The sequence below is a fragment of the Oncorhynchus kisutch genome, linkage group LG13 (assembly GCF_002021735.2).
Source record: "Oncorhynchus kisutch isolate 150728-3 linkage group LG13, Okis_V2, whole genome shotgun sequence".
Taxonomy (NCBI): Eukaryota; Metazoa; Chordata; class Actinopteri; order Salmoniformes; family Salmonidae; genus Oncorhynchus; species Oncorhynchus kisutch.
Genome location: NC_034186.2, coordinates 52444330 through 52467554, shown reverse-complemented (window position 1 = coordinate 52467554; position 23225 = coordinate 52444330). Strand labels below are relative to the sequence as shown.

The following is a 23225-nucleotide window of genomic DNA, read 5'->3' as shown; positions in this document are numbered from 1 at the left end:
GTACTTGGGCACCTGGACTATGGTGGTCTGCATAAAACATGTTGGTATTACAGACTTGGACAGGGAGAGGTTGAAAATGGCGTAGTAGTAGTTTAGCTCATCTGGTCGCTAATGTCACTGGGCAGCTCTCGGCTGTGCTTCCCTTTGTAGTCTGTAATAGTTTGCAAGCCCTGAATGGGGAGAGAACCCCCGTGAGAAACTTTCTAGAATAAGTGTCAGAGCTCAGACGATTACTGCCAGATGCTACCCACAGGAGGCTCTCCAACCCTCGCATGCCTATCAATGAGCGTAGGCACACAGTGGTGAACTACACTCACTGGCCAGTTCATTAGGTACACCCATCTGGTACTGGTTGCTTCCAGAACAGCTTGTATTCGTCAGGGCATTCTATGAGGTATCGGAAACGTTCCGTGCTGACGCAATGGCACCACACAGTTGCTGCAGATTGGACGGCGGTAAATTCATGCTGCCAACAGCCCGTTCCATCTCCTCCCAAAGATGCTCTATTGGGTTGAGGTCAGGGGACTTGCGCAGGTCAATCAATTAAACTGAACTTGCTGTCATGTTCCAAGTGATGTTTCTCCACTCCTCAATTGTACAGTGTTGGTGATCGCGTGCCCACTGGACCACTTCTTCTTGTTTTAGCTGATAGAAGTGGAACCGGTGTTGTCGTCTGCTGCAATAGCCCATCCATGACAAGGCTCGACGAGTTGTGCATTCCGAGATGCCATTCTGCACACCACTGTTGTACTGTGCTGTTATTTGTCTGTTTGCGGCCTGCCTGTTATCTTGCACAATTCTTGCCATTCTCCTTCGAATCGCTCTAATCAACGAGCTGTATTCGGTCACAGGACTACCACTGACTGGATGTTTTTTTGTTTGTCGCGTCATTCTTGCGTGAAAAGCCCATGAGGGCGGTCGTTTCTGAGACACTGTATCTGGCGCGCCTGGCTGTCGTAAAATGTGTGGCTGTAGTGTGTAAAATACCCCTAAAAGAGTATAGAGGCCTATACAACAATATATTTATTGTACTGTATACAAGAAAGAGACCAGGTCCAGTTGACCAATAAATTCATATAATTTTTTATATTGACACTTCTTATGGTATCTGCAAGATTAGGAGGAAGGGATAGTAAAAAGGGATCCCATATGGCATAGAAATCGCCTTCCTTGTTCCTAAATATAGCACTAATTTTCTCCATTAGTAACACAAGATCTCACAGTACCAGTGATTTATTGTTGGTGGCTGGTATTTCATCCGGTTAAGGAAAATGCATTTGCCTGCCACAAAGTGTAATTCCTTAAGATTGAGCTGTGATAAGGTAAGTGAGGGCCTGTTCACGACGACAACTAGTGGAAATAGCCATGGGTCCATCCATTATTATAAGACATATGAACATGCCCTCCAACTACATTTTGAAATAAAGTCCAAAACAGATGGCCATGAGTGCCTTTTCCTTCTTATACTTACAGCAGGTGTCAGAGAATTCTTAATTCATTTATTACATATAATGGGAGTCCAATGAACCGACTTGCATAATCTTATATTGGATCTCTTGCACCTTGTTGCGGGTGAACAGTTGTCTTGTGTGTCAAGGTCATTCAGCTTTCATCAGGAAATTGTCCACTGGGGATAACCAGTACTCTTTAGTGGGCAGTCACATAGCTTTGTTCAGGGTTTTAGGGCTTCACAGATAATGGGATACTTCTCCTAGATTAAATATCACTTAGAAAGAACTTCTCGGGATATACAGTATGATGCGTATGTATACTAACGAGGGTGTGCTGTTGAGAAATCCCCCGGTGAGGGCCGAGAGGTATAAATAAACTCTTAGCCTAGGACCGGATGTGTTTCCATGGTCCCCGAGCAACTCAAAAATACAGCCTCAATGACTGGCACTCATGAGGTCCACATGAGGTCTGTACATTGTTCCTCTGTGTTTTGGCAGGGCCAATTGCTCTGCCCTCTCCCCTTCTCCCAGAGGACACTGAACAGCATCCAAAGTCAACAATCTGAACCAAACTACATGTCTCATTTATAACTCTCTGCTCCCCATGTGCACATGTTGCATATGTCCACTGTTTACCTTGAAATTCTGGAACTTTCTGTCCCACACCAACACAGCTTTACAGACAGAGTGTTGGTGTTGGGGGGATATGTGGTATTTTGTACACACTCATGGTTCCTGGAATGATAAAAAGCACACAAGTGAATCAAATTGAATCACTCCCTCCCTCCCTCCCTCCCAGAATGTCGGTCACAGCCTCCAGAGTAGAAGGTGTGGGAGTTGTGATTGTTTGCAGGAAACACTGTGGAGCTTTCCTCCACACCGGAGACTCAGTGCCAAGCCACTCACCCCAGTCCTTCTATAGCATCAGCCTACTCCAGCATTATGAATGTTTGTGTCATCTCTTGGACAACAGATAATGATGTGTGTGTGTTCAAATGTAAGCATAGATCAATTCTAATCAAAATGTTGCAACTCTTGAGTTACTGTAAAAGTAGGATGTTTTTGTGCTGGTCAAGGGCAGTCAAGTCTGGAATGAACCAAGGGCTACATCTGTTCTTAGTTCTGCATTTTTTGAAAGGGGCGTGCTTATTTAAGATGGTGAGGAAGGCACTTTTGAAGAACAATCAGGCATCCTCTACTGACGGGATGAGGTCAATATCCTTCCAGGATATCCGGGCCAGGTGGATAGATTCAGGGCACAATGCACAGACAAGGGCATGGTAGGGTGCAAGTACAGTGGAGGTAAACCTAGGCTAGGCTGGACAATTCACCCAAGGCTGAAAAAGGATTTAGAACGTTGGCTAAGCTGGAACACTAGCGCGAGCCCATAGCAAATGTATGGAATCGAACGTTCGCAGTCCCTGTTTTGACTGGAGTGAAGCTTAGAATTCCATTTAGCTTAAATGGCACCAAAAAATCTATCCCTTTTTATTTTACCACTACAATCTGTTCTTAGGACGAAACTGAAAAATAACAACTTGTGTAGAAAGTAAACATCCGCACCTCAATGGTGCCAAGTGTGCTTATGTCTGCATAATGAGGAAGTAGGAAAAAATGGCAACTTCTGACTATTTCTGGTCTAGCATTTGATGACAACAAGATACACTGCCCAGCATTACATCATTCGAAAGAGGAGATTCTCATGATTAGCATGGTGTCCGAATGAAAACATCAAAATATACACATTGCGAGATATTTGGCAAAATAGACAAACATACCTATATTTCCTTATAGGAAACAATGGGATGACCTCAGAGTAACATGAGGGATTTTTTTATGTTTACATTTGAACTATATACAATGTGAGCAGGTCTCCATAGCGAAGATGCCATTGTGACATAGTACAACAAAATGGGATTAGAATGTTCGGAAGGCGAGTTGGTGCCACAGTGCTCAATAGAACTAATAGGAACTGGCAGGGTGAAAAATGCCCTAAAATAAGGCCTGTTTTTTCATGATCACTTCAAAGCTACGGCAGGCAGCTGGGATATATGGTAATATTATGAAACTGGGCTCCACCGCTGATGCAATTAATGACTTTTGTTAGAAAAAAGCATTGTTAAAAATGTCATGTGTCCAGCCTACCTAGGCATTGGGTGACGATGAGAGAGGATGCATCTCTGGAAGTGCCAGTTAAGCTAGGTGCGGTTTCCACATATGTGGGAGGTGGGGCAGGGGAGCTAACCGAGGCATGTAGAGCGGGACTAGGGGCTCCGCAGTAAAACAAAACAATGAGAGCTACCCTAAACAACAGTATACAAGGCATATTGACATTAGAGGGAGGCATATCACAGGTGTTGATTGGGAGGGCTAAGACAACAACGGGTAAACCAGCTAAGACAACAACAACGGGTAAAATGGCGAAGAATGGGCCGAGAGGGTCAGTTAGCTACACACAGGGCCTGAGTTCAAGGTAGGGGCCGACAGATAAACAAAATGAAGTACCGTGTTAATGAACAGTCCAGTAGGCATCAGCTGTGTAGCCGAGTGATCATAGGGTCTAATAAGCAGCAATGGACAAAACAGGGAGCAGCTTGGCAGTTGTCACTACGCTAGGCGAGCGGGAGATACGGCACTCAGAGAGCTAGCAGGCCGGGGCGAGTAGCTGGGTCCTGACCGATATCAACGACGCAGGGGCCGGTTGAGAGCACATCAACCGAAATACGTCAACAGATCAGTCATGATGGATCGGCGGAGCTCCGTGTCGGCAAAGGGTCCAGGACAATTGGCAAGAGAGGTGTTGTAGTTGGTGTTCTTCATTTGCTAACCGGGGGAATGGGCCTAGCTCGAGGCTAACTGGTGTTTGCTTCTGGACAAGGGCATTAGCCACGATAGCCACTAGCTAGCTAGCTGCGATGATCCGGTGTAATGGTCCAGAGCTTGCGACAGGAATCCGGTGATGTAGTGTGAAAAAAAAACTATTCCGATATGCTCCGGGATGTTATCGCGCTGTGCAGACTGGCGGATATTATCCGGGCTAAAGCGGTTGGTGTCTGTGCTAAAAGTAAAGACTGCTAGCAGTGGCTAACAATGACTAAATAGCTAGTAGCTAATTAGCTGGCTAGCTTCTGAAAGCTAGCCCCTGATGGAGGTTCCGGTTATAAGGTCTAAACAAAATAGCTGATCCGTACCACGTTGGGTGAGACGGGTTGCAGGAAGGTACATTTAATTTGAAAATGGAAAAAGAGATTGAAATGTATACAGAAAAAAAGAAAAAGCTGAAAATTTACACGGGACAAAAACAAACACGTCTTGCGCCGTCTTGGATAGACTTGAGTTAATGCTGGTCATAAACTTTCTCTCTCTTGCCTTTGCAGTATTGAGAGTGGAATGACTTTAACATCAAAATATAGGACATTGAAACAATAGTTCTCACAAAGAATGTGCAAAATGGTTGGTGGGGATCTAAACAAATAAACAATAAGTGTTGTAAATACTGTAGCTACTATTTATTCAGAGAGGCTTGACAGATTTGCAATTCATATATTTGTGATATAAGTAATGACTTCCTTTCAAACCTTGGACACTGATTCAGATCCAAAGAATAACAACTAGCGTGATGTGAACAGATCAGCCACACTCCCTCATGCTTCTCATACCACATACCATGACTGCTAATATGACTAGGATAGTAGCCAGCATTTAGAGGGTTAACCTCCAACACAAGAGGGCTGAAAAGAGTAAAGCAAGAATGAGAGCGAGACAGAGACTATAGGAAGAGAGAGGGCTGGTGAGAGAGAACTAGAGGAAAAAGGAGACACCCTCTTACTGAATGGTACAGCTGGCTACTCTATCTATGACCTTGACTCTCTTTAATGTAAGGTTAGTGTGTCTTCTTGGTGGGAGATTAACATTGAAAAGCCCTTTCCCCTCTCCTGAAGTTCTCTTACTTTGCCTCCTCAGTCTCGACAAGCGCCAGACTGCGATCAGGGTCACTATGTGCCCAAAACCCACCAGGCCACAGCTGGCATTAGGACAGAGATAAAACTTTGGCAGCACTGACAGACAGGTGGGAGGGCATGGAGTGAGAGGAGTGGGGGCGTGTGGGTGTGCCAGAGGAGAAGAGAAGTTGGGAGGGTGGTTTAAAAAATAAAGACGGGCAGTTTCAACCTTTCCCGGCCAAAACAGTGAACCCCTAGCTTTCTCACATGCTGCCACGCCCTCTCTTCTTTCAACACTTCTTCTGTCCCTCATCTAGTCCTCTGTGTTTTACAACTCAGTCTTTCTCTTCCTTTCTCTTTTCTTCCTCGCTCTACATTCTAAATGTATATTTCTATAATGTATGTGTCTGTTCTTTAATGACCGGCCCACTCCGTGTTTACAGTATCTGCTTTCACTGCAAAGGGCTGTCTAAACTAAAGTGTATCTAGTCACACTGTGTACTTTACTAGACTCTGTTCATTAGACATACAGAGACACACACGGAGTCACAAAGGCAAGTTAGACTTCAAATGAAGGAACAGTTTAAAAAAAAACTACTGTACCACTGTAAAATTATGTCAAAATCCTCTTCCTCTTGAAATAGTAGCACTAAAACAATCTGATAATATGGTTATAATTTAAGTCAACATTGACAGTAGGTGGAAGTTTACATTGGAAGTACTGTGTTCTTACCACATTGAATTGAACCCCCTCTCTGACTCATTCCATCCTAGAGTATCAATGGTCTTTTTCTTCCTCATTCTCTCTCTCATTGCAGCCTAATCACTATCATGTTCCCCAATGAACGACCCCCCCCCCCCCCCTCTTTTTCAACCTCTACACATACAGTAGAGTTCAACTGAACAAGGATCTAGTTCTACAGTATTTCACAAGGAAGTAGGCGATGCAAATGTCTTCGTTAGGTCAATTAAAGCAGGACTGATTGGTCTGGAAGTGTTATCTCAATGGTCCTGTCACTGAGTGATTTCAAAAGAAAAAAGCCCAGCCCGAAGTAAGAATGATAATCATAGTAAGGCCCATCATCCGAGGGTAAAGGTCTTTACGCAAACGTTGTGGCATTCACATGCATTATTCACTCTCTGTCTCAGAGATAGAGAGGGGAGCGGCATGTTTACCATACTAGCCCATCGATTACACTTTCACACATGCCCTATGTACAGTGTCACCTCTATCTAATTTCCTTCGAGAATAAGAGTGAACTAAGCACAGACAATTTAAAGAGGCACCAAATACTCCTGCCTTCTAAATCTCTATGAAGGAAACAGATCGAATACCGGTTAACTTGCTTACACACAACAACAATCCCAAATGGCCTGGCGACACTTGTGGCTTGAGCAAGACAGGAAAACAGGTGTAGGCTTTATTTGTCTTTCTTTTTAATTTTTTTTAATCTATTGAGTATTCACAAATAGCCCGGACAGACACAGACAGCCATCAAACACACACAGAGGAGTTTCAAAGGGAGCAACACCATCCTTTTAGCCAGTCACAACCCTCTTGTATATATATATATATATATATCAGCAGACATGATTCGCAATTCAATTCTGCCATAGTGCCAACAGGTTTAAATATGGAATAGAATCCCTACTTCGGTAGCTGAAGGTTGCGGTTAAGCGGCCGTGGTGTTTATGTGTGCGTGTGTGTGTGTGTGTGTGAGTGGGGAATGTGCGTCTGTGTGTTGTACGGATGTGCGTCCCCCCCCCCCCTCCCCTTCAGCAACACAACAACATTTCACACACCGAGTTTGCCAAAAACACACAGACGGACAGCCAACAGACAGACACTGACCACAACAACAGTCACCCTAGTCGGTTGACCTACCAGGTATGATCTTCATCTATGCTGTCAGGAAAAGAGAGAGGAAGAGGAAGTAGGAGGAACAGAGAGAGCCGAATCAGGGGAAATGGAGGGGAAAGAGGAGGACTCCTGTTTGTTTGCTCTCCGCTGCCCCGTTTCTCCACCTTCTTAATTTTGACAGCCCCGTGCCTGCTGCTAGGACTTGTCAGCCTGCTCTCTAGTGGCCTCACAATTAGAAGGAGGGCAAGGGAACACGACAGGGCTGGGGGGGGCGAGGGGGAAGGAGGAGAGGGGGAGCAAAGGCCGGTATTGAAGCTTACGGTGGGGCTATAAATACCAGACAGAGACAGATGATCACACCATCACAGTTTAGAAGCTGATGGAACCACTCTGGCGGGCATTTTTTTTTTTGCTGCAGTAGCCCACTAAGCCAGGCTACTTTTCTTCTCAGAGGAGGAGATCTGTATTCAGTGAGATTATGTCACAGGTTTCAGCCACCGGGAAAGAGACCTGACCCATTTAAGAGGAATCTGATGATGTATCCAGTTTGCCTGAGCACATACTGTGTCTACATACCTGAAGTATATCCATCAGCTAATACTGTCAGCAAATAGCATCTAATACCACTACGATCAGTTGAGCTTTCTGCCAAAAGCCTATCATCTATGTGACATGATGACACAAGTGAAACATCAACAGGTGAAGCAGGACAAATGGTTCACAATGAAGCACTGTGTCAATTACAATGTACTCTAACATAAACCTGACGGAAATGTGAAAACAGAAAAACACAAAACAAAATGACACAAAACACCCCAACAAAAAGACCATTTCTCATATCCAGAACTGGAAACTATTCCGGCTCAGGCTGGCTTGGTGGTCCTCTTTGGCACTGGGTTAGGAATGTCAAACTTAACTGTCGAAATGCCAGTGAACACACTCCTGTTTAGTGAGAGATAGATTGGCAAGCCTCTCTAACTAATGACCCCCTGATGCTTTGGGGACCCTTGCAATGTATAACATTGGCTAAATATAGCATTTTTTTAAATTTTATTTGGTGGCTATGTATCCAAGTGTGCATGTGGCATTGTGAATTGCAGTATTGACAATGTATGTTCCATTCACAACTTTGTCAAACTATGTTTGAGTATGAAATAGGCCTTTCTAAAATCACCATTGTGTGTTCAATGTTAACTAGGCTTACAGTTACAGATATTGAAGATTTCTATATTTTGTCTGCTAGGAACTGATGTTCTTATAGGATTATCTATGGCCCAAACACAGTTCCTAGTGATATTGACATGGAATATTTCCACCAAATTAACCCATAAAGAGGTGCAGTCATTTCTGAAATAGAGCTATATTACGACACCCCTTGGGGGCTCATAGAGTAGTCTGATTCAGAGGGGTTGGGTTAAACGTGGAAGACACATTTCAGTTGAATGCATTCAGTACAACTGACTAGGTATCCCCCCTTTCCCCTATAGTTCACCCTTGTGGTATCTATACACACATCACTCACATTTCTGGAGTGATGAGGAGTTAGTGCCTAAAAAGGCTTTGAACATTGAAGACCTGAGAAATGCAGCTACCTTTGCAATCTCTCTTAAACCTTTTGTAATGACATTTTTTATAAAGGATGTTTTTTCGACAGAAAGACTGGATGTAACAAATACAGGAACAGTGTCCAAGAAAGGCACAAAATGTTTCGACCAAACCATAAAAGGGCCCCATGTATAGACATGTCTAATGAAGAAAGTGCAGATATTCTGTCTAAACCATAGAGTCCCTCTCTCTGCTCTAGTTAAAGTCCCATCTTGACTTAGAAAAACAAACTGTTACAGTTTGGTAGGTTTGTGTCAAAGGTGAAATGTTTCTGAGACCTTTGAAAGGAATAGAAAAACCCTATAGTATTTTGTATGTGGGTGGGTGTTGTGGGAGTAGGTTTGTGTGTGTGTGTGTGTGTGTGTCTGTGTGAGCATGCACATGCACATGTGTTTGTACACATCACAAAATCAACATTTACTTTTTAGAATCCATTCCTTTCCCTCCTCTCATCACCCAGGGGAGGATAGTCATACCTGAGCCACACACAGTGCCTTCAGAAAGTATTGATACCCCTTCACTTACAGTATTCAACATTTTGTTATGTTACAGCCTGAATTCAAAATTGATTTCTCAACCATCTACACACAATTCCACATAATGACAAAGTGAAAAGATGTTTTTGTATATTTTTGAAAATATATTGAAAATGAAATACAGAAATATCTCATTTACATAAGTATTCACACCCCTGAGTCAACCAGTCTTCCTGGGTAAGTATCTAAGAGCTTTGCACACCTGGATTGTTTAATATTTTCCCATTATTATCAAAGCAATTCTTCAAGCTCTGTCAAGTTGGTTGTTGATCATTGCTAGACAGCCATTTTCAACTCTTGCCATAGATTTTCAAGACGATTTAAGTCAAAACTGTAACTACGCCACTGAGGAACATTCAATGTTGTCTTGGTAAGCAACTCCAGCGTATATTTGGCCATGTGTTTTAGGTTATTGTCCTGCTGAAAGGTGAATTTGTCTCCCAGTGTCTGTTGGAAAGCAGACTGAACCAAGTTTAGCTCTATTCCATTTATTTTTATCCTAAAAACTCTGTATCGCTTGCTGATGACAAACATAACCATAACATGATGCAGTCACCACCCATGCGTGAAAATATGAAGAGTGGTATTCAGTCATGTGTTGTGTTGGATTTGCCCCAAACATAAGGCTTTGTATTCGGGACAAAAAGTTCATTTGTTTGCAATTTTCTTTTGCAGTTTTACTTTAGTGCCTTATTACAAACAATATGCATACTTTAGTGCCTTATTACAAACAATATGCATACTTTAGTGCCTTATTACAAACAATATGCATACTTTAGTGCCTTATTACAAACAATATGCATACTTTAGTGCCTTATTACAAACAATATGCATACTTTAGTGCCTTATTACAAACAATATGCATACTTTAGTGCCTTATTACAAACAATATGCATACTTTAGTGCCTTATTACAAACAATATGCATACTTTAGTGCCTTATTACAAACAATATGCATACTTTAGTGCCTTATTACAAACAATATGCATACTTTAGTGCCTTATTACAAACAATATGCATACTTTAGTGCCTTATTACAAACAATATGCATACTTTAGTGCCTTATTACAAACAATATGCATACTTTAGTGCCTTATTACAAACAATATGCATACTTTAGTGCCTTATTACAAACAATATGCATACTTTAGTGCCTTATTACAAACAATATGCATACTTTAGTGCCTTATTACAAACAATATGCATACTTTAGTGCCTTATTACAAACAATATGCATGTTTTGGAATATTTTAATATTGTAAAAGCTTCCTTCTGTAATTTAGGTGAGTATTGTGGATTAATTGCAATGTTGTTGATCCATTCTCAGTTCTCCTATCACAGCCATTAAACTCTAACTGTTTTAAAGTCATCATTGTCATCATGGTAAAATCCCTGAGCGGTTTCCTTCCTCTCCGACAACTGAGATAAGAAGGACACCTGTATCTTTGTGGTGACTGGGTGTCACGCCCTGACCTTAGTTATCTTTGTTTTCTTTATTATTTTGGTTAGGTCAGGGTGTGACGATGGTGGTATGTGTGTTTACGTCTTGTCTAGGTTTTTTTTGTACATCTCTGGGGTTTTGGTTTGTCTAGGTAATGTTGGTCTATGGTGGCCTGAATTGGTTCCCAATCAGAGGCAGCTGTTTATCGTTGTCTCTGATTGGGGATCCTATTTAGGTTGCCATTTTCCATTTTGGTTTTGTGGGTTATTGTCTATGTGTAGTTGCATGTCAGCACTCGGTTTAGCATAGTGGCATGTTCGTTTTGTTAGTTTGCGTAAGTGTTCTTCGTTAATTAAAGAAGAATGTATTCTTATCACGCTGCGCCTTGGTCTCATCATGGGTGTATTGATACACCATCCAAAGTGTTATAACTTCACCCTGCTCAAAGGGATGCTCAATGTCTGCTTTTTTTTTTACCCATCTACCAATAGGTGCCCTTCTTTGCGAAACATTAGAAAACCTCTCTGGTCTTTGTGGATTAATCTGTGTTTTGACCTTAGAGATAAGTATATGTGTGGGGTACGAAGACAAGCTCGTCCTTCAAAAATACAGACTTGTTAAGCACATTTTTACTCATAAACGTATTTAGGCATTCCATAACAAAGGGACTGAATACTCATTAACTCAAGACATTCCAGCATTTCATTTTTGATTAATTTGTAAAAATGTCTAAAAACATAATTCTACTTTGATATTATGTGTAGGCCAGTGACACACAATCTTATTTTAAATGCAGGCTGTAACACAACAAAATGTGGGAAAAGTCCAGGGGTGTGAATACTTTCTGAAGGCACTGTAGCTGTGTTGATGACCAAGGACCAAAATCCAATATGTACCATGGGAAATACCTAACATCAGCTCATCTTGGACTAGTACTCATTATAGGAACATATGCTATTGATTTGTGTGTTTGTTCCATAGTTTAGACTACAGTGAGTTAACTGTTATATGGAGGCAGTAGATCTCCCAGCCACTCTGACGTGAGCCAGCCAGGCTGCACTCAGTACATTGTATTACAACTATAATTAAGGCTGTTTTTTTCCAGCCGCCTTTTTCCTCCATGTGAGCCAGCTCTGCTCCAACTGGCAACCTCTCAGCCTGCCTACGCTGGGAGACAATAACCTGCAGGCTCCTGTGAGAGGACTTTGTACAGTGGGGAGAACAAGTATTTGATTCACTGCCGATTTTGCAGGTTTTCCTACTTACAAAGCATGTAGAGGTCTGTAATTTTTATCATAGGTACACTTCAACTGTGAGAGACGGAATCTAAAACAAAAATCCAGAAAATCACATTGTATGATTTTTAAGTAATTAATTTGCATTTTATTGCATGACATAAGTGATCACCTACTAACCAGTAAGAATTCCAGCTCTCACAGACCTGTTAGTTTTTCTTTAAGACCTGTTCTCCACTCATTACCTGTATTAACTGCACCTGTTTGAACTCGTTACCTGTATAAAAGACACCTGTCCACACACTCAATCAAACAGACTCCAACCTCTCCGCAATGGCCAAGACCAGAGAGCTGTGTAAGGACATCAGGGATAAAATTGTAGACCTGCACAAGGCTGGGATGGGCTACAGGACAATAGGCAAGCAGCTTGGTGAGAAGGCAACAACTGTTGGTGCAGTTATTAGAAAATGGAAGAAGTTCAAGATGACGGTCAATCACCCTCGGTCTGGGGCTCCATGCAAGATCTCACCTCGTGGGACATCAATGATCATGAGGAAGGTGAGGGATCAGCCCAGAACTACACGGCAGGACCTGGTCAATGACCTGAAGAGAGCTGGGACCACAGTCTCAAAGAAAACCATTAGTAACACACAACGCCGTCATGGATTAAAATCCTGTAGCGCACGCAAGGTCCCACTGCTCAAGCCAACGCATGTCCAGGCCCATCTGAAGTTTGCCAATGACCATCTGGATGATTCAGAGGAGGAATGGGAAAAGGTCATGTGGTCTGATGAGACAAAAATAGAGATTTTTGGTCTAAACTCCACTCGCCGTGTTTGGAGGAAGAAGAAGGATGAGTATAACCCCAAGAACACCATCCCAACCGTGAAGCATGGAGGTGGAAACATCATTCTTTAGGGATGCTTTTCTGCAAAGGGGACAGGACGACTGCACAGTATTGAGGGAAGGATGGATGGGGCCATGTATCGCGAGATCTTGGCCAACAACCTCCTTCCCTCAGTAAGAGCAGTGAAGATGGGTCGTGGTTGGGTCTTCCAGCATGACAACGACCCGAAACACATAGCCAGGGCAACTAAGGAGTGGCTCCGTAAGAAGCATCTCAAGGTCCTGGAGTGGCCTTGCCACGAAACATGAAGGATCTGGAGAAGGTCTGTATGGAGGAGTGGGCCAAAATCCCTGCTGCAGTGTGTGCAAACCTGGTCAAGAACTACAGGAAACGTATGATCTCTGTAATTGCAAACAAAGGATGCTGTACCAAATATTAAGTTCTGCTTTTCTGATGTATCAAATACATCAGAAAAGTGATTTTCTGGATTTCATGCAATAAAATGCTAATTAATTACTTAAAAATCATACAATGTGATTTTCTGGATTTTGTTTTAGATTCCATCTCTCACAGTTTAAGTGTACATATGATAAAAATGACAGACCTCTACATGCTTTGTAAGTATCGGCAGTGAATCAAATACTTGTTCTCCCCACTGTATATGTTACACAACATTTATACACTTCAGCGAAATATTATACTAGTATCTACATTGTTTAAATGTTTGATAAACATTCCTACAATTGGATCAGACCCGTGTTACATCAAGCATGTGACGCAATTCACAATTCTGTGCAAGCAGACGAAGTACAATCTCTCATTTCATCTCGTTATTTTGGAAATATGGAGCAACGCGTGTTTTCCTCATCGGGCAGCCTGTAAACACACAGGTGCCATCCCAACCCAGGAGACATCCCAGGTGGTGTCAGCGGAAAGACAGAGGAGCAGCTGAGCCAGCCAACTTTGTTTTGAGCACAACAGCAATGCCCAGATTTACAGCCTTAAACTGTACTCAACATGCTCATCGCTGCGATGTCACAACACAGGCTACTGATAGCCCCCATGTTTTTTTCACTAGCGAAAGGTCAGGCTCACACACTCCCATACACCACACCCCAATCGTGAGCCGTTAGTACGAAAAGGGACAGAGGAGAATCCTCAGTTGCTCATAGTTTCATACATTTCACAAATATGTGGGAATGTCGTGCACCGAGGAGGGAGAAGCCTAGGAAAACAACACGACATGTCTGAAATATGAGTTAGGTTAATGGCCTGTGCCCCACTAATCATAAACAATGTAGCTTTTGTTTGAACATGCAGTCGTATTCATTCATCACACATGATTGCACATGTCACGGACACAGCGTAAGTGTTTTCCTGGGATTTCCCAGATCAAGAGGCACTGTTGGCTTGGCCTGATGTGTAAAGAGCTTTAAAGCGACACGCTACGAACCTGTCGATGCCCAATCTAAAGTTCCCTGTTTTGATTTCTACCGAAGCCATGTTGACAGAAGTCTGAGAAAGGGCTGATTGAGTTCTGAGAGTCTCAGACAGTGCTACGGTAGCAGTATAAAAGTGGACGTGGTGCAGAACAATCTGAGGGTATTATTGAATCTTACAGCTATATAATGCGATTTCATACCATCAACACTTTCGATATTAATACGCTCTAGGATCATCAGACATGAAGAGACACCCACATACCACTGTGGTGTCTGCTAAACATCTCCATTTGATATATTCCTTCAAATAGATACTGTGCCTAATGTATCTTACGGTATGGTTGACAAACTCCATGATTGGTCACATGACATGCATTCCAAAATGAATAAAAATAGCCCAGAGAAAGGCAGCACTACACTTTCACATTGGTATTTCTGGGGTAATTCACGTATACACATGGCTATTATGGATCATCCACTGTAGGTGGCAGCAGTGAGTTAGCAAACATTTGGTATTATCAGTGGCTAGGATGGCACTCTGAAGCATGATGGGCTTTCATTGCCTGATCAGTTACACAGCCTTTTTTATCCCTTGATATTCACATAAAGAGCAAGGAACCTTATTTTCTTTACATTTTGCACTAAATGCCCTAACATACAGTATAACAATATGCCCCTGGATATTTTGAAGAAGATTTTGCTTCCAGACGTGTTATTTGATCCAGATCTCAAACGCTCTAAATGCTGTTGACCGGGTGATATGTAAACACACACTAACCTCAAATTTAAAATTTCCGAAAGTGGAGTCATTCTCCTGATGACTAACACAGCTTGACCACTGCCTGTCATATGAGCAATGCTGCTAATTTACTCCAGACCTGCAGAAGCAGTGTCACGTGTGGAACAGAGAAAACACACCCAGAATAGTACAGCTATGGTATGAGCAAACTATTCCAATTTCCTGTCTGTTCTCTCTCTCACACAACAGTACAGACAACGCCCATGTGTGCTGCAGTCTCCTGCCACTCTGTGCAAGGGTTATATGCTACAGTATACACTCATTAACACCCACATAACACATCTCAAAAACCAGTGTCAACCAACATGCATCTTGCTTTAATAACAGCAAACAACGGCAGAGAAACAAAGACGTATACGTTCAGTTTAGTCAACGCCAACAACATGGGATAGCATCGCCAGCATTTTTATGCACATTCCAGCACTTTTCATGAGCCAATCTGGGGTGGGGGGGGGGGGGGGGGTGGGGGGAGCTGTCAGCAGGCGTGATAACATATTGTTCAGAAAGCCCACCTAACAAAGCCTGTTGTTAGATAACACATACAAACTCATATTATTATCTGACCCGAGAGGGGAAACCAGGAACTGGAGACCAGTGTTAAAAAATGTATAATCACAGTGCCAAGAACACAGCCTTCCTGACTAAAAAAACACAGAGAGAGAGAGAGAGAGAACGTGTCCAAAAGCACCACACCCCCTTCTCTCATTCATTCTCTTCTTCCCTTTATCACGCAGGTCATCTCCACGGAGAAAAGACAGGAGGGGAGTTAGCTAGGCGTAGCACATAGCCACACCACAGGAATTATTGCAGGTCTGAATCATTTCTGGCAGGGAGACAGCGAGTGTGCATTGCTCAAGTCTAAAATCAAAGTCATGTGGCACTGAGGTCTGTACAATAAAATACGGGCTTCAACATGCTTCGTATGCTACAATATGCTGTTGTGCATGGAAATCTATTACATTTGTCACTTTGTAGTGTGAGTTCTCTCCCCTGTCAGTGAAACTATAGTAGCATGCTCTCTCACAGATACCTAAATCACAGATTCATTGTAATTGGTTTGTACTCATTCATCATCTCACTGAAACTATCCCTAATGAGCAACCGACTCTATAATAGAATAGATCAAGCACTGAAACTAACGTTTGGGACTAAAATACAGATTTTTGCTGACCAACGTAATACTATAAGTTCATCTTCAAATGATACACTGTGAAGAGAAGTATAATAACCTAAAACACTGTTTATACTATATGCAAATAGAACATAATAGCACATGGTAAAAGACATGGTAGTGCCATCACCACAACGCCCACCTAAGACTTCCCACAGTACATGCAAGGGAGGAAACCTTGGCAACTGCAGTGACATCACACATCAAACACACAGGACAGGAAGTAACTAGGGGGAAACAAGACATTCTCTCAAACCTTCTATGAAGTTGGGGAAGGTCTTCTCCTCGGGTACGTCCAGAGAGTGGTCCCAGTCATCGTCGGAGATGGTGCTCTGGGTGGACTCGACCACCGCTCCTCCGGCCAGGAGAGCCCGTTCAACAGCCAGTGCGTGCAGGACATCAAAGTCCAGTTCTTGCCCTGTTATCTCAGGTACAACAGCAGGAGGAACCTCTCCTCCATCCACTGCCTGCGTGCTATTGATGTGCTGCACCTCAATCACCTCCTCCACCACTACTATCTTCTTTCTCATGTTGGCCTCGTCTACAGGCTGGTCACAGGTGTCCTCCAGGTGAGGATGTGCTGGCAGAGGGGTGGTGGCTGCAGTGGTAGCAGGGGTCTGTGGTGGTTCCTTGTCCTTCTCCTGCTCCGAGGCCTTGGGAGGAACAGATAGACTTTTCTTCTCCTCCTCTGTGCTCTGTGCTGCTGTTAGAGCGTGTTTTGCAACAACTCTGGGAAGCTCCCCCTGCTCAGTGTGTAGGCTGGCCCGTGCCTCGGCTCCGGCTGACGCTGTCTCTCCGGGTGCTTCCCTTGCAGAGGAGGTTTTTGGTTTCGAGTCCTCCCGTTTTTTTTCAGCAGAGAGCTGGGCAGGCTCCGCCTCTCCTTTGTCTAAAGCAGGGGCCCCAGCCTGCACAGCTGCTGCCATGCTGGTTTCCTCAGACCACATTCCTTCCTGAGGCATCTTTGGAGAGCAGTCCATTACTTTTGCCCCAGGGGTGTTTGGGAAGTCAACCTTAACGGCGGCCATGGTCATCAACACCTTCTCTGTTGGTGATGATGTTTTAGCTGCAGGTGGAGATAATGATTTTGTGGTCTCACGGTCTGGGGAAGAAACCTGCTTTTTGTTTTTAGCTTTTTTTGCCTTTGACGAATCAACCACAGCTGTTTCTATAGGGGCTTTAGCCTCCGGCACTATGGCAGGTTGTGGTGGTTGCGGTGGCAGTGTGAAGGTCATCTTCACAGGATTGAGGGCTTCCTGTTTCAACTCCATCTTTATGGTCTTCTGCACTTTTACCATTTCCACTTTAGTGACACTCATCTCTGACCCGTGGGTGAATTTTCCAGATGAGCCTGAGGCCACTTTATTGGTCGTCTCAGCCTTCTCCTGCACTTGAGGGGCTGCAACGGGATGGGATGCAGCTTGTGATACTATAGACTTAGTGTTGCTCTGTTCCACTGCTGGTTTGGGGATCTGATGATCAGCCTCATTTGATTTTTGAACCTCAGCCTTAGTTTCTCTTCGAACCTCAGCCTTCATTTCTTTAGTGGATTCTGGTCCCTTGGGCTTTATTGATGATGCAAAAGCTGGTGGGGGTTTGGGGGGCTCCTGTGTCTCTTCCTCGGGGGTCTTCAGTCCTTTTTCTAGGGACACCTTTGTGACAGGTGATTCAGCCATCGCAGCCTTCGTTATTTCTCTGGGAGATTTTTTCTTCTTTGATTTGGAGCAATCTTCAATCATCCCTTTTTTAGTTTCAATAACCTTTTCAATAACCTTTTCAGTGACAACACTGTCTTTGCCACTGACCACTGATAAGGGATCAGTTATATCAACTTTAAATGATTTGGTGGGTTTGGCTGAGAGTTTGGGGGTCTCTTGGGGGACAGTCATTTCTGATGCTTTCTTGGGTTCTGGAGTCACCTTCACTTCTGTTTTTTTCTCCTCAATCTTTTTAGTAGGGGGCAGGGGTGCTGGGATGGCTGGCTTACTGGGTACAGGTTCAGCAGAGACGTTGGGGGCCTCTTCAACTGCTGCAGCTTTCTTGGGCTTCTCTATACCTGCTTTATTGAAAGAGGATTCAGCTGAGACCTTCACTAATGCAGCCCCAGCTCCTGCAGCACTAGCTACTGCAGTAACAGCTAATGGGAAGGCTGTTTTGGAGGAGACTGACTTGATGCTGACCTGTGATTCATGTGTTGAAGTAGAATTTTTCTGAACCGGAACCACCTGGGACCTTTCTGCACGAACCTTAGTGATGATCTTCTCCTGGGAGGACACCCCTGCTTTACTGCTACTAGCCACAGTGGTCTGAGAGAAGGTAACCGTGGAGGCCCTCTTCCCCTGGCTTTCCTCCATCATTGAAGCCTCAGTGCGGAAGCCCCGCCCCTTCCACAGGGGAGGCTGGGCCTGGGACTCAGATTCCCATGATGCTCTTGATCTGACCGGCTCGGTGGCCATCGGGCGACCTCTGAACCTTGGCGTCCTGTCAGAGGGGCCTTCCTCCTCGGCTGCGTCCAGCCTCCTGTGTCGGTAGACCTGGCGCTCAGCCATCGCCTCCTGACTCTCTTCCCTGCCAGGTTTGGGGACATAAGATGTGGGGCCGTCCACTGACTGGACCCCACGCGCTGCCCTTTGGGCAATGGCCCGGGTTGCTGTTGGATGGCGAACCCTTTGCAGGGAAGAGGGAATGATCTCAGCAGGCAGACGGAGGTAGTCGCGCAGGTAAACAATGCCCTCGTTGGTCAGGTACCAATAGAAGTGCCTCCAGGCGAAAGTCTCCCTCAAGTAGCCCCTGGACTTGAGGGAGGCCATGGCGCGGATCACCTGCAGGTTTCCCACGCTGGGGATCTCTGGGTGCTTGGTCTGGGGCCGCTTGTCTTTCTTGGCCACCATGACACCATCGCGAAACAGGAGCTCGTAGATGGCCCTCAAGTCCACCAAGGGCATCACCATTCCGGCCACCATTGTTGCTCTGTGTGTTGCGCGTGTGTGTGTGTGTGTTTGTCTCTTCAAAGTATGACTAACAGCAAAGCTGGAGCCACTCCGCCAAGGGAGAATGTATTACAGGATGACCTCACTTCTCAGTCTCTGAAAGGGTCCAGTGGCTAAAACCGTCTGCACGTGCTTTTCAATCCAATCACAAAAAGTATGAATAAATCCTCTTATTTTCTCTTATTGCTTCTTCTTCACTCTTTTCTTGTTGCCTTTGAGCGCGTGAGGAAACAGAGAACGTTTTTCTGAGAAGATGTCGTGAAGAATCCAGAAACTAAGTCAAAAGAGTACTGTTCCCCCCTTTAGTCAGACTTGCTTGGAAGTGAACAGACTCCGGTCTGATGCATGCAACGGCAGTGACAGAAGGAGAGAGAGAGAGTGTGTGTTTGTGTGTGTGTGTGTGAGAGGGAGAGAACGAGAGAGAGAGGCACACTACTCCACGGCTCCTCCTACCTTCTCTCTACAGTTGAGGAAAAGTTGGCATGGAAAAAAAACAAGCTTCTGAGTAAACAAACTTAAACAATGACAGAAGGCCGAAAATGACTGATGAGGGGGTAAATAAATGAGTGCAATCGAGATTAGATTAGGATAAGCGAGTGAAAGAAAAGGCAAATGAATGGAAGCTACTAACACACCTCTGTAGTACTTGGGCATATGCAGGGCTGTTACTAAAAGAAGACGCCCACCCACATACGTGTGCTCGCACAGTCACTCACTGATGTAGTGGGTTGGAACAGGAAAGATTAGCTAGCGACAGTAAAGGGAGACACCCTTTAGGCATGCCATCCTACACTGCAGAGACACACTAGACATTTACTTACGGGAAGCTTGTCACCCTCAAGCTTCCCTGGTTTACACATTTCAGATCCAGTATCACTGACTGCTTGACTTTTGCCCTACACACAGAGGATCTGACTGAGAACTGCATTTCTCCAGACCCCACACCTAAGAAAGCAGAAATACTTTCTTCTTGAATGTAGTATGACATATATAGATAGTGTGGGAGATAAAAGAGAGATAGGCTATAGCCACAGCTACGGCAACATGGACATAAGCTTTGGTGTGACCGACTAAAACTAGACTCCTGTAACTTGATAGTTAGACAAGTCACGGTTGAAAACACAAATAGCCCTATGGACTGAAATGAGTTCACTAATCAATCTCGTTTACAAGCCAAAGAGGTATAGCCAGATCCCACTCATATAACTAATAAAACAATTGATTTAATTCAACTCCATTCACATCAGTGTTTTGTTAGTAGATTACACAGTCAGCACCAGGTGGAGAGGAAATAAAAGAGTCCCACCAACTCCTCCCAATGTAACCTATTAAAGTGATGCAACAGGCTGTAAGAACCACTTATTCCCACTGTCCAAACGGCTCATACGGAGGGTTCCTGCCCTGATATAGCCAGTGAACTCGTATTGCCTGACTCGACTATATAAAGAGCCTGTGCATTATAGCTACCCTTTCACAGCACCCAGTAACATGATATCAGATGACCTTCCCCCGAGATCACTTCTCTCTCTCTCTCTCTCCAGTGCATCTGTCTCGCTCACCTATCGATGTGTCAGAGAGAGAGTCTCTAGTGCATTCACGTGTGTGTAAGAGAGAGAAACTGGAAACCGTGCCCTTAGAGGAGGAGAGATCGAGGCAGAACATTTCATTAGTCTAAATTCTATTCTGTTCACACATTTATCAGGTACACAAAAAAACTTGGGACAGGAACTGACTGAGTAGTGCCTGTATGTGAGTAACGCCCGCGGCAACAATGAAAAAGAGCCACGAGGAAACTCATAGGCTACTAATTCCAACCACAGTGGGTTGCAGTCAGATCCAGATCCATACACTGAATTATTTATATATTTGTTCCATTGCCAGTGTTCCAGTTCAGAGTAAGTCAAATAGAGCTCACCAGCTTGTAGTCCTAAAACACAGAAATTAGTTACCTCTGGTTCGTTCAGCCATCGTTCAGCCATTGGGAAAATGAATGGGAAAAGAAAAGGGTTTTGGGATAAACGCCCAAAATAAGGTCTGAGGTTAACACAGGCTTAGGAAATACGTTTTGTTCTAAGAGATAATATCAGTCAGTTAACGTGACCTTTATGAATTATCATTTTTACGATTACATAAATGCTTCAAAATTCACAAGTGACGTTAGCTGATGAAGATGATCTCATAGAACAAAACATATACCACAAATCTTATTTTTGACGTATATCCCAAAAACACCATTCATTTCCCCATAGGCTTTGTCCAAGGAACCATGGTGGAGTTAGTGCCTACAAAAAGACACCATTACTATTTCTCTCTGTATCGTCTTTCAGGGCTGCAGTGGGCCATAAATATGTTGTTCAGGGCAGCTTGACTCTACTGTCACTTCACAGACAGCTGTCTGCAACAGTTAGCAGTGCGCTCTCTGTCAAACTATACAACCATTAGGTGCAAGTCGGCCTCCCATCACCAATCAAGTCATCCGAAATAATCACCTGATAATAATCATCATCTTTGGGTCTGTATTTTAGGAATACAGACAACTCGTTAAACCTAACTGCATGCAATTAGATCCAAGGCGTTCATTTAAAAAGGTGCATACTGCCACAATAATAGCCTACTTCATGAACACTGAAGACTTGTTTTTATGCATTATATAGGGACACATTTAAATGTTTCTAAAAAAAAGAACTATTAAAAGCATATGCATGAGCAGGGTAGCGATTGAAAGAAAAGACTGGAAATTGTCAGACCAAAAGTGAGGACACAACTGTTCAGCTGACATAAGACTGAATCCGAACATTACAACGTAGATTTGTTTGTGCATTTGACACTTACCGTACTTTTCACAGCATTTGTCAATCAATAACAAAATCTGAAAATACTCTGGATATATTCAACATAATAAGAATACTCACTGTAATTTTGGAGTAGGGGCAAGATAAGAAATAAATGAGTACAGGGGTTTGAGTGAGATGTCTAACTGGTGTCTCCAAGTGGCCACACACATGTCCGAACTGGGTCATTTCAATACACTTTTATGACTCAAGAAAATAGTTCAACTGTAAGGGGCTTTTTTTTTTTTTTTCTCCAAGCTTTGCCACTGAGGAACTGAAGAAAGCACTCTTGTTGTTTTGTTTGGAACACAGCCTTGTGTCCCCGCCATCACACGATTACTGTCGTTGTTTGCATCATCCAATAATGTTCCGGTATACATCGCAATCTGGGTCAGGTGGATACCATTTGAGAGCTTATTCTATTGCCAACATGGATATCTAAATGATAAAACCCCATAACCTTTTTAACCTAACATGTCTTTACAGACACTCAAGCCTAGAAACTCTTTCACAAGAAGTGGCGGTGGCCACAGTTAATAGCATAAAAGCACAATGAATGCTGAAGGTAACTACTGCAAACACATTCCTTGCGATTACAAAAGGAAATGGAATGGATGACCATTGACATGCTACAGTCTGCCTAACCACAGAAAGGAAGTTGGTGCAGGTGTGCATTTGTACCCCTATTAAAAAGTTGCAATATGCAGAAATCCCTTTGCCATTTCCTGGTTGCTAAAATGCAAATAGTTCACCTAATTTCAGTTTATGTACATCGTTGTACCATCTGAACCGCTGTGAAATATATTTTCAATTACTACAAATGTTGTATTTTCAGCTGTTTGAAGCTGGTGTACAAAATCGAAAGTAAAAGAAGCACAAACTAAACTTAAGCAAAGGAAGCATAGAACAGATCTATCGCTTCTTAGACTTGCTTTCAATGATAATGACAGATCTATAAGTCACAATTTAATTTTTCCTTTAAAAAACAAAATGTATCCAATTAATCATCCATTTCATAAGGAATAACTGCCTTCCTGCACTGCATCGTGATCTATCAGGTTATAATGAACAGAGATTA

The 23225-nt window shown here is 43.4% G+C and overlaps 1 protein-coding gene across 1 annotated transcript in view; it reads right to left on the bottom strand.

Moving 5' to 3' along the window:
- Positions 1–19643, bottom strand: part of LOC109902199 (plectin) — a 75880-nt gene extending 56237 nt beyond the window's left edge. Inside the window, exon 1 of the mRNA XM_031838082.1 lies at positions 16586–19643. Within this exon, the coding sequence (XP_031693942.1) occupies positions 16586–19289 (2704 nt within the window). The 5' untranslated portion in view covers positions 19290–19643. The remainder of the gene's footprint in view (positions 1–16585) is intronic.
- Between the last annotated feature and the right edge of the window lie 3582 nt (positions 19644–23225).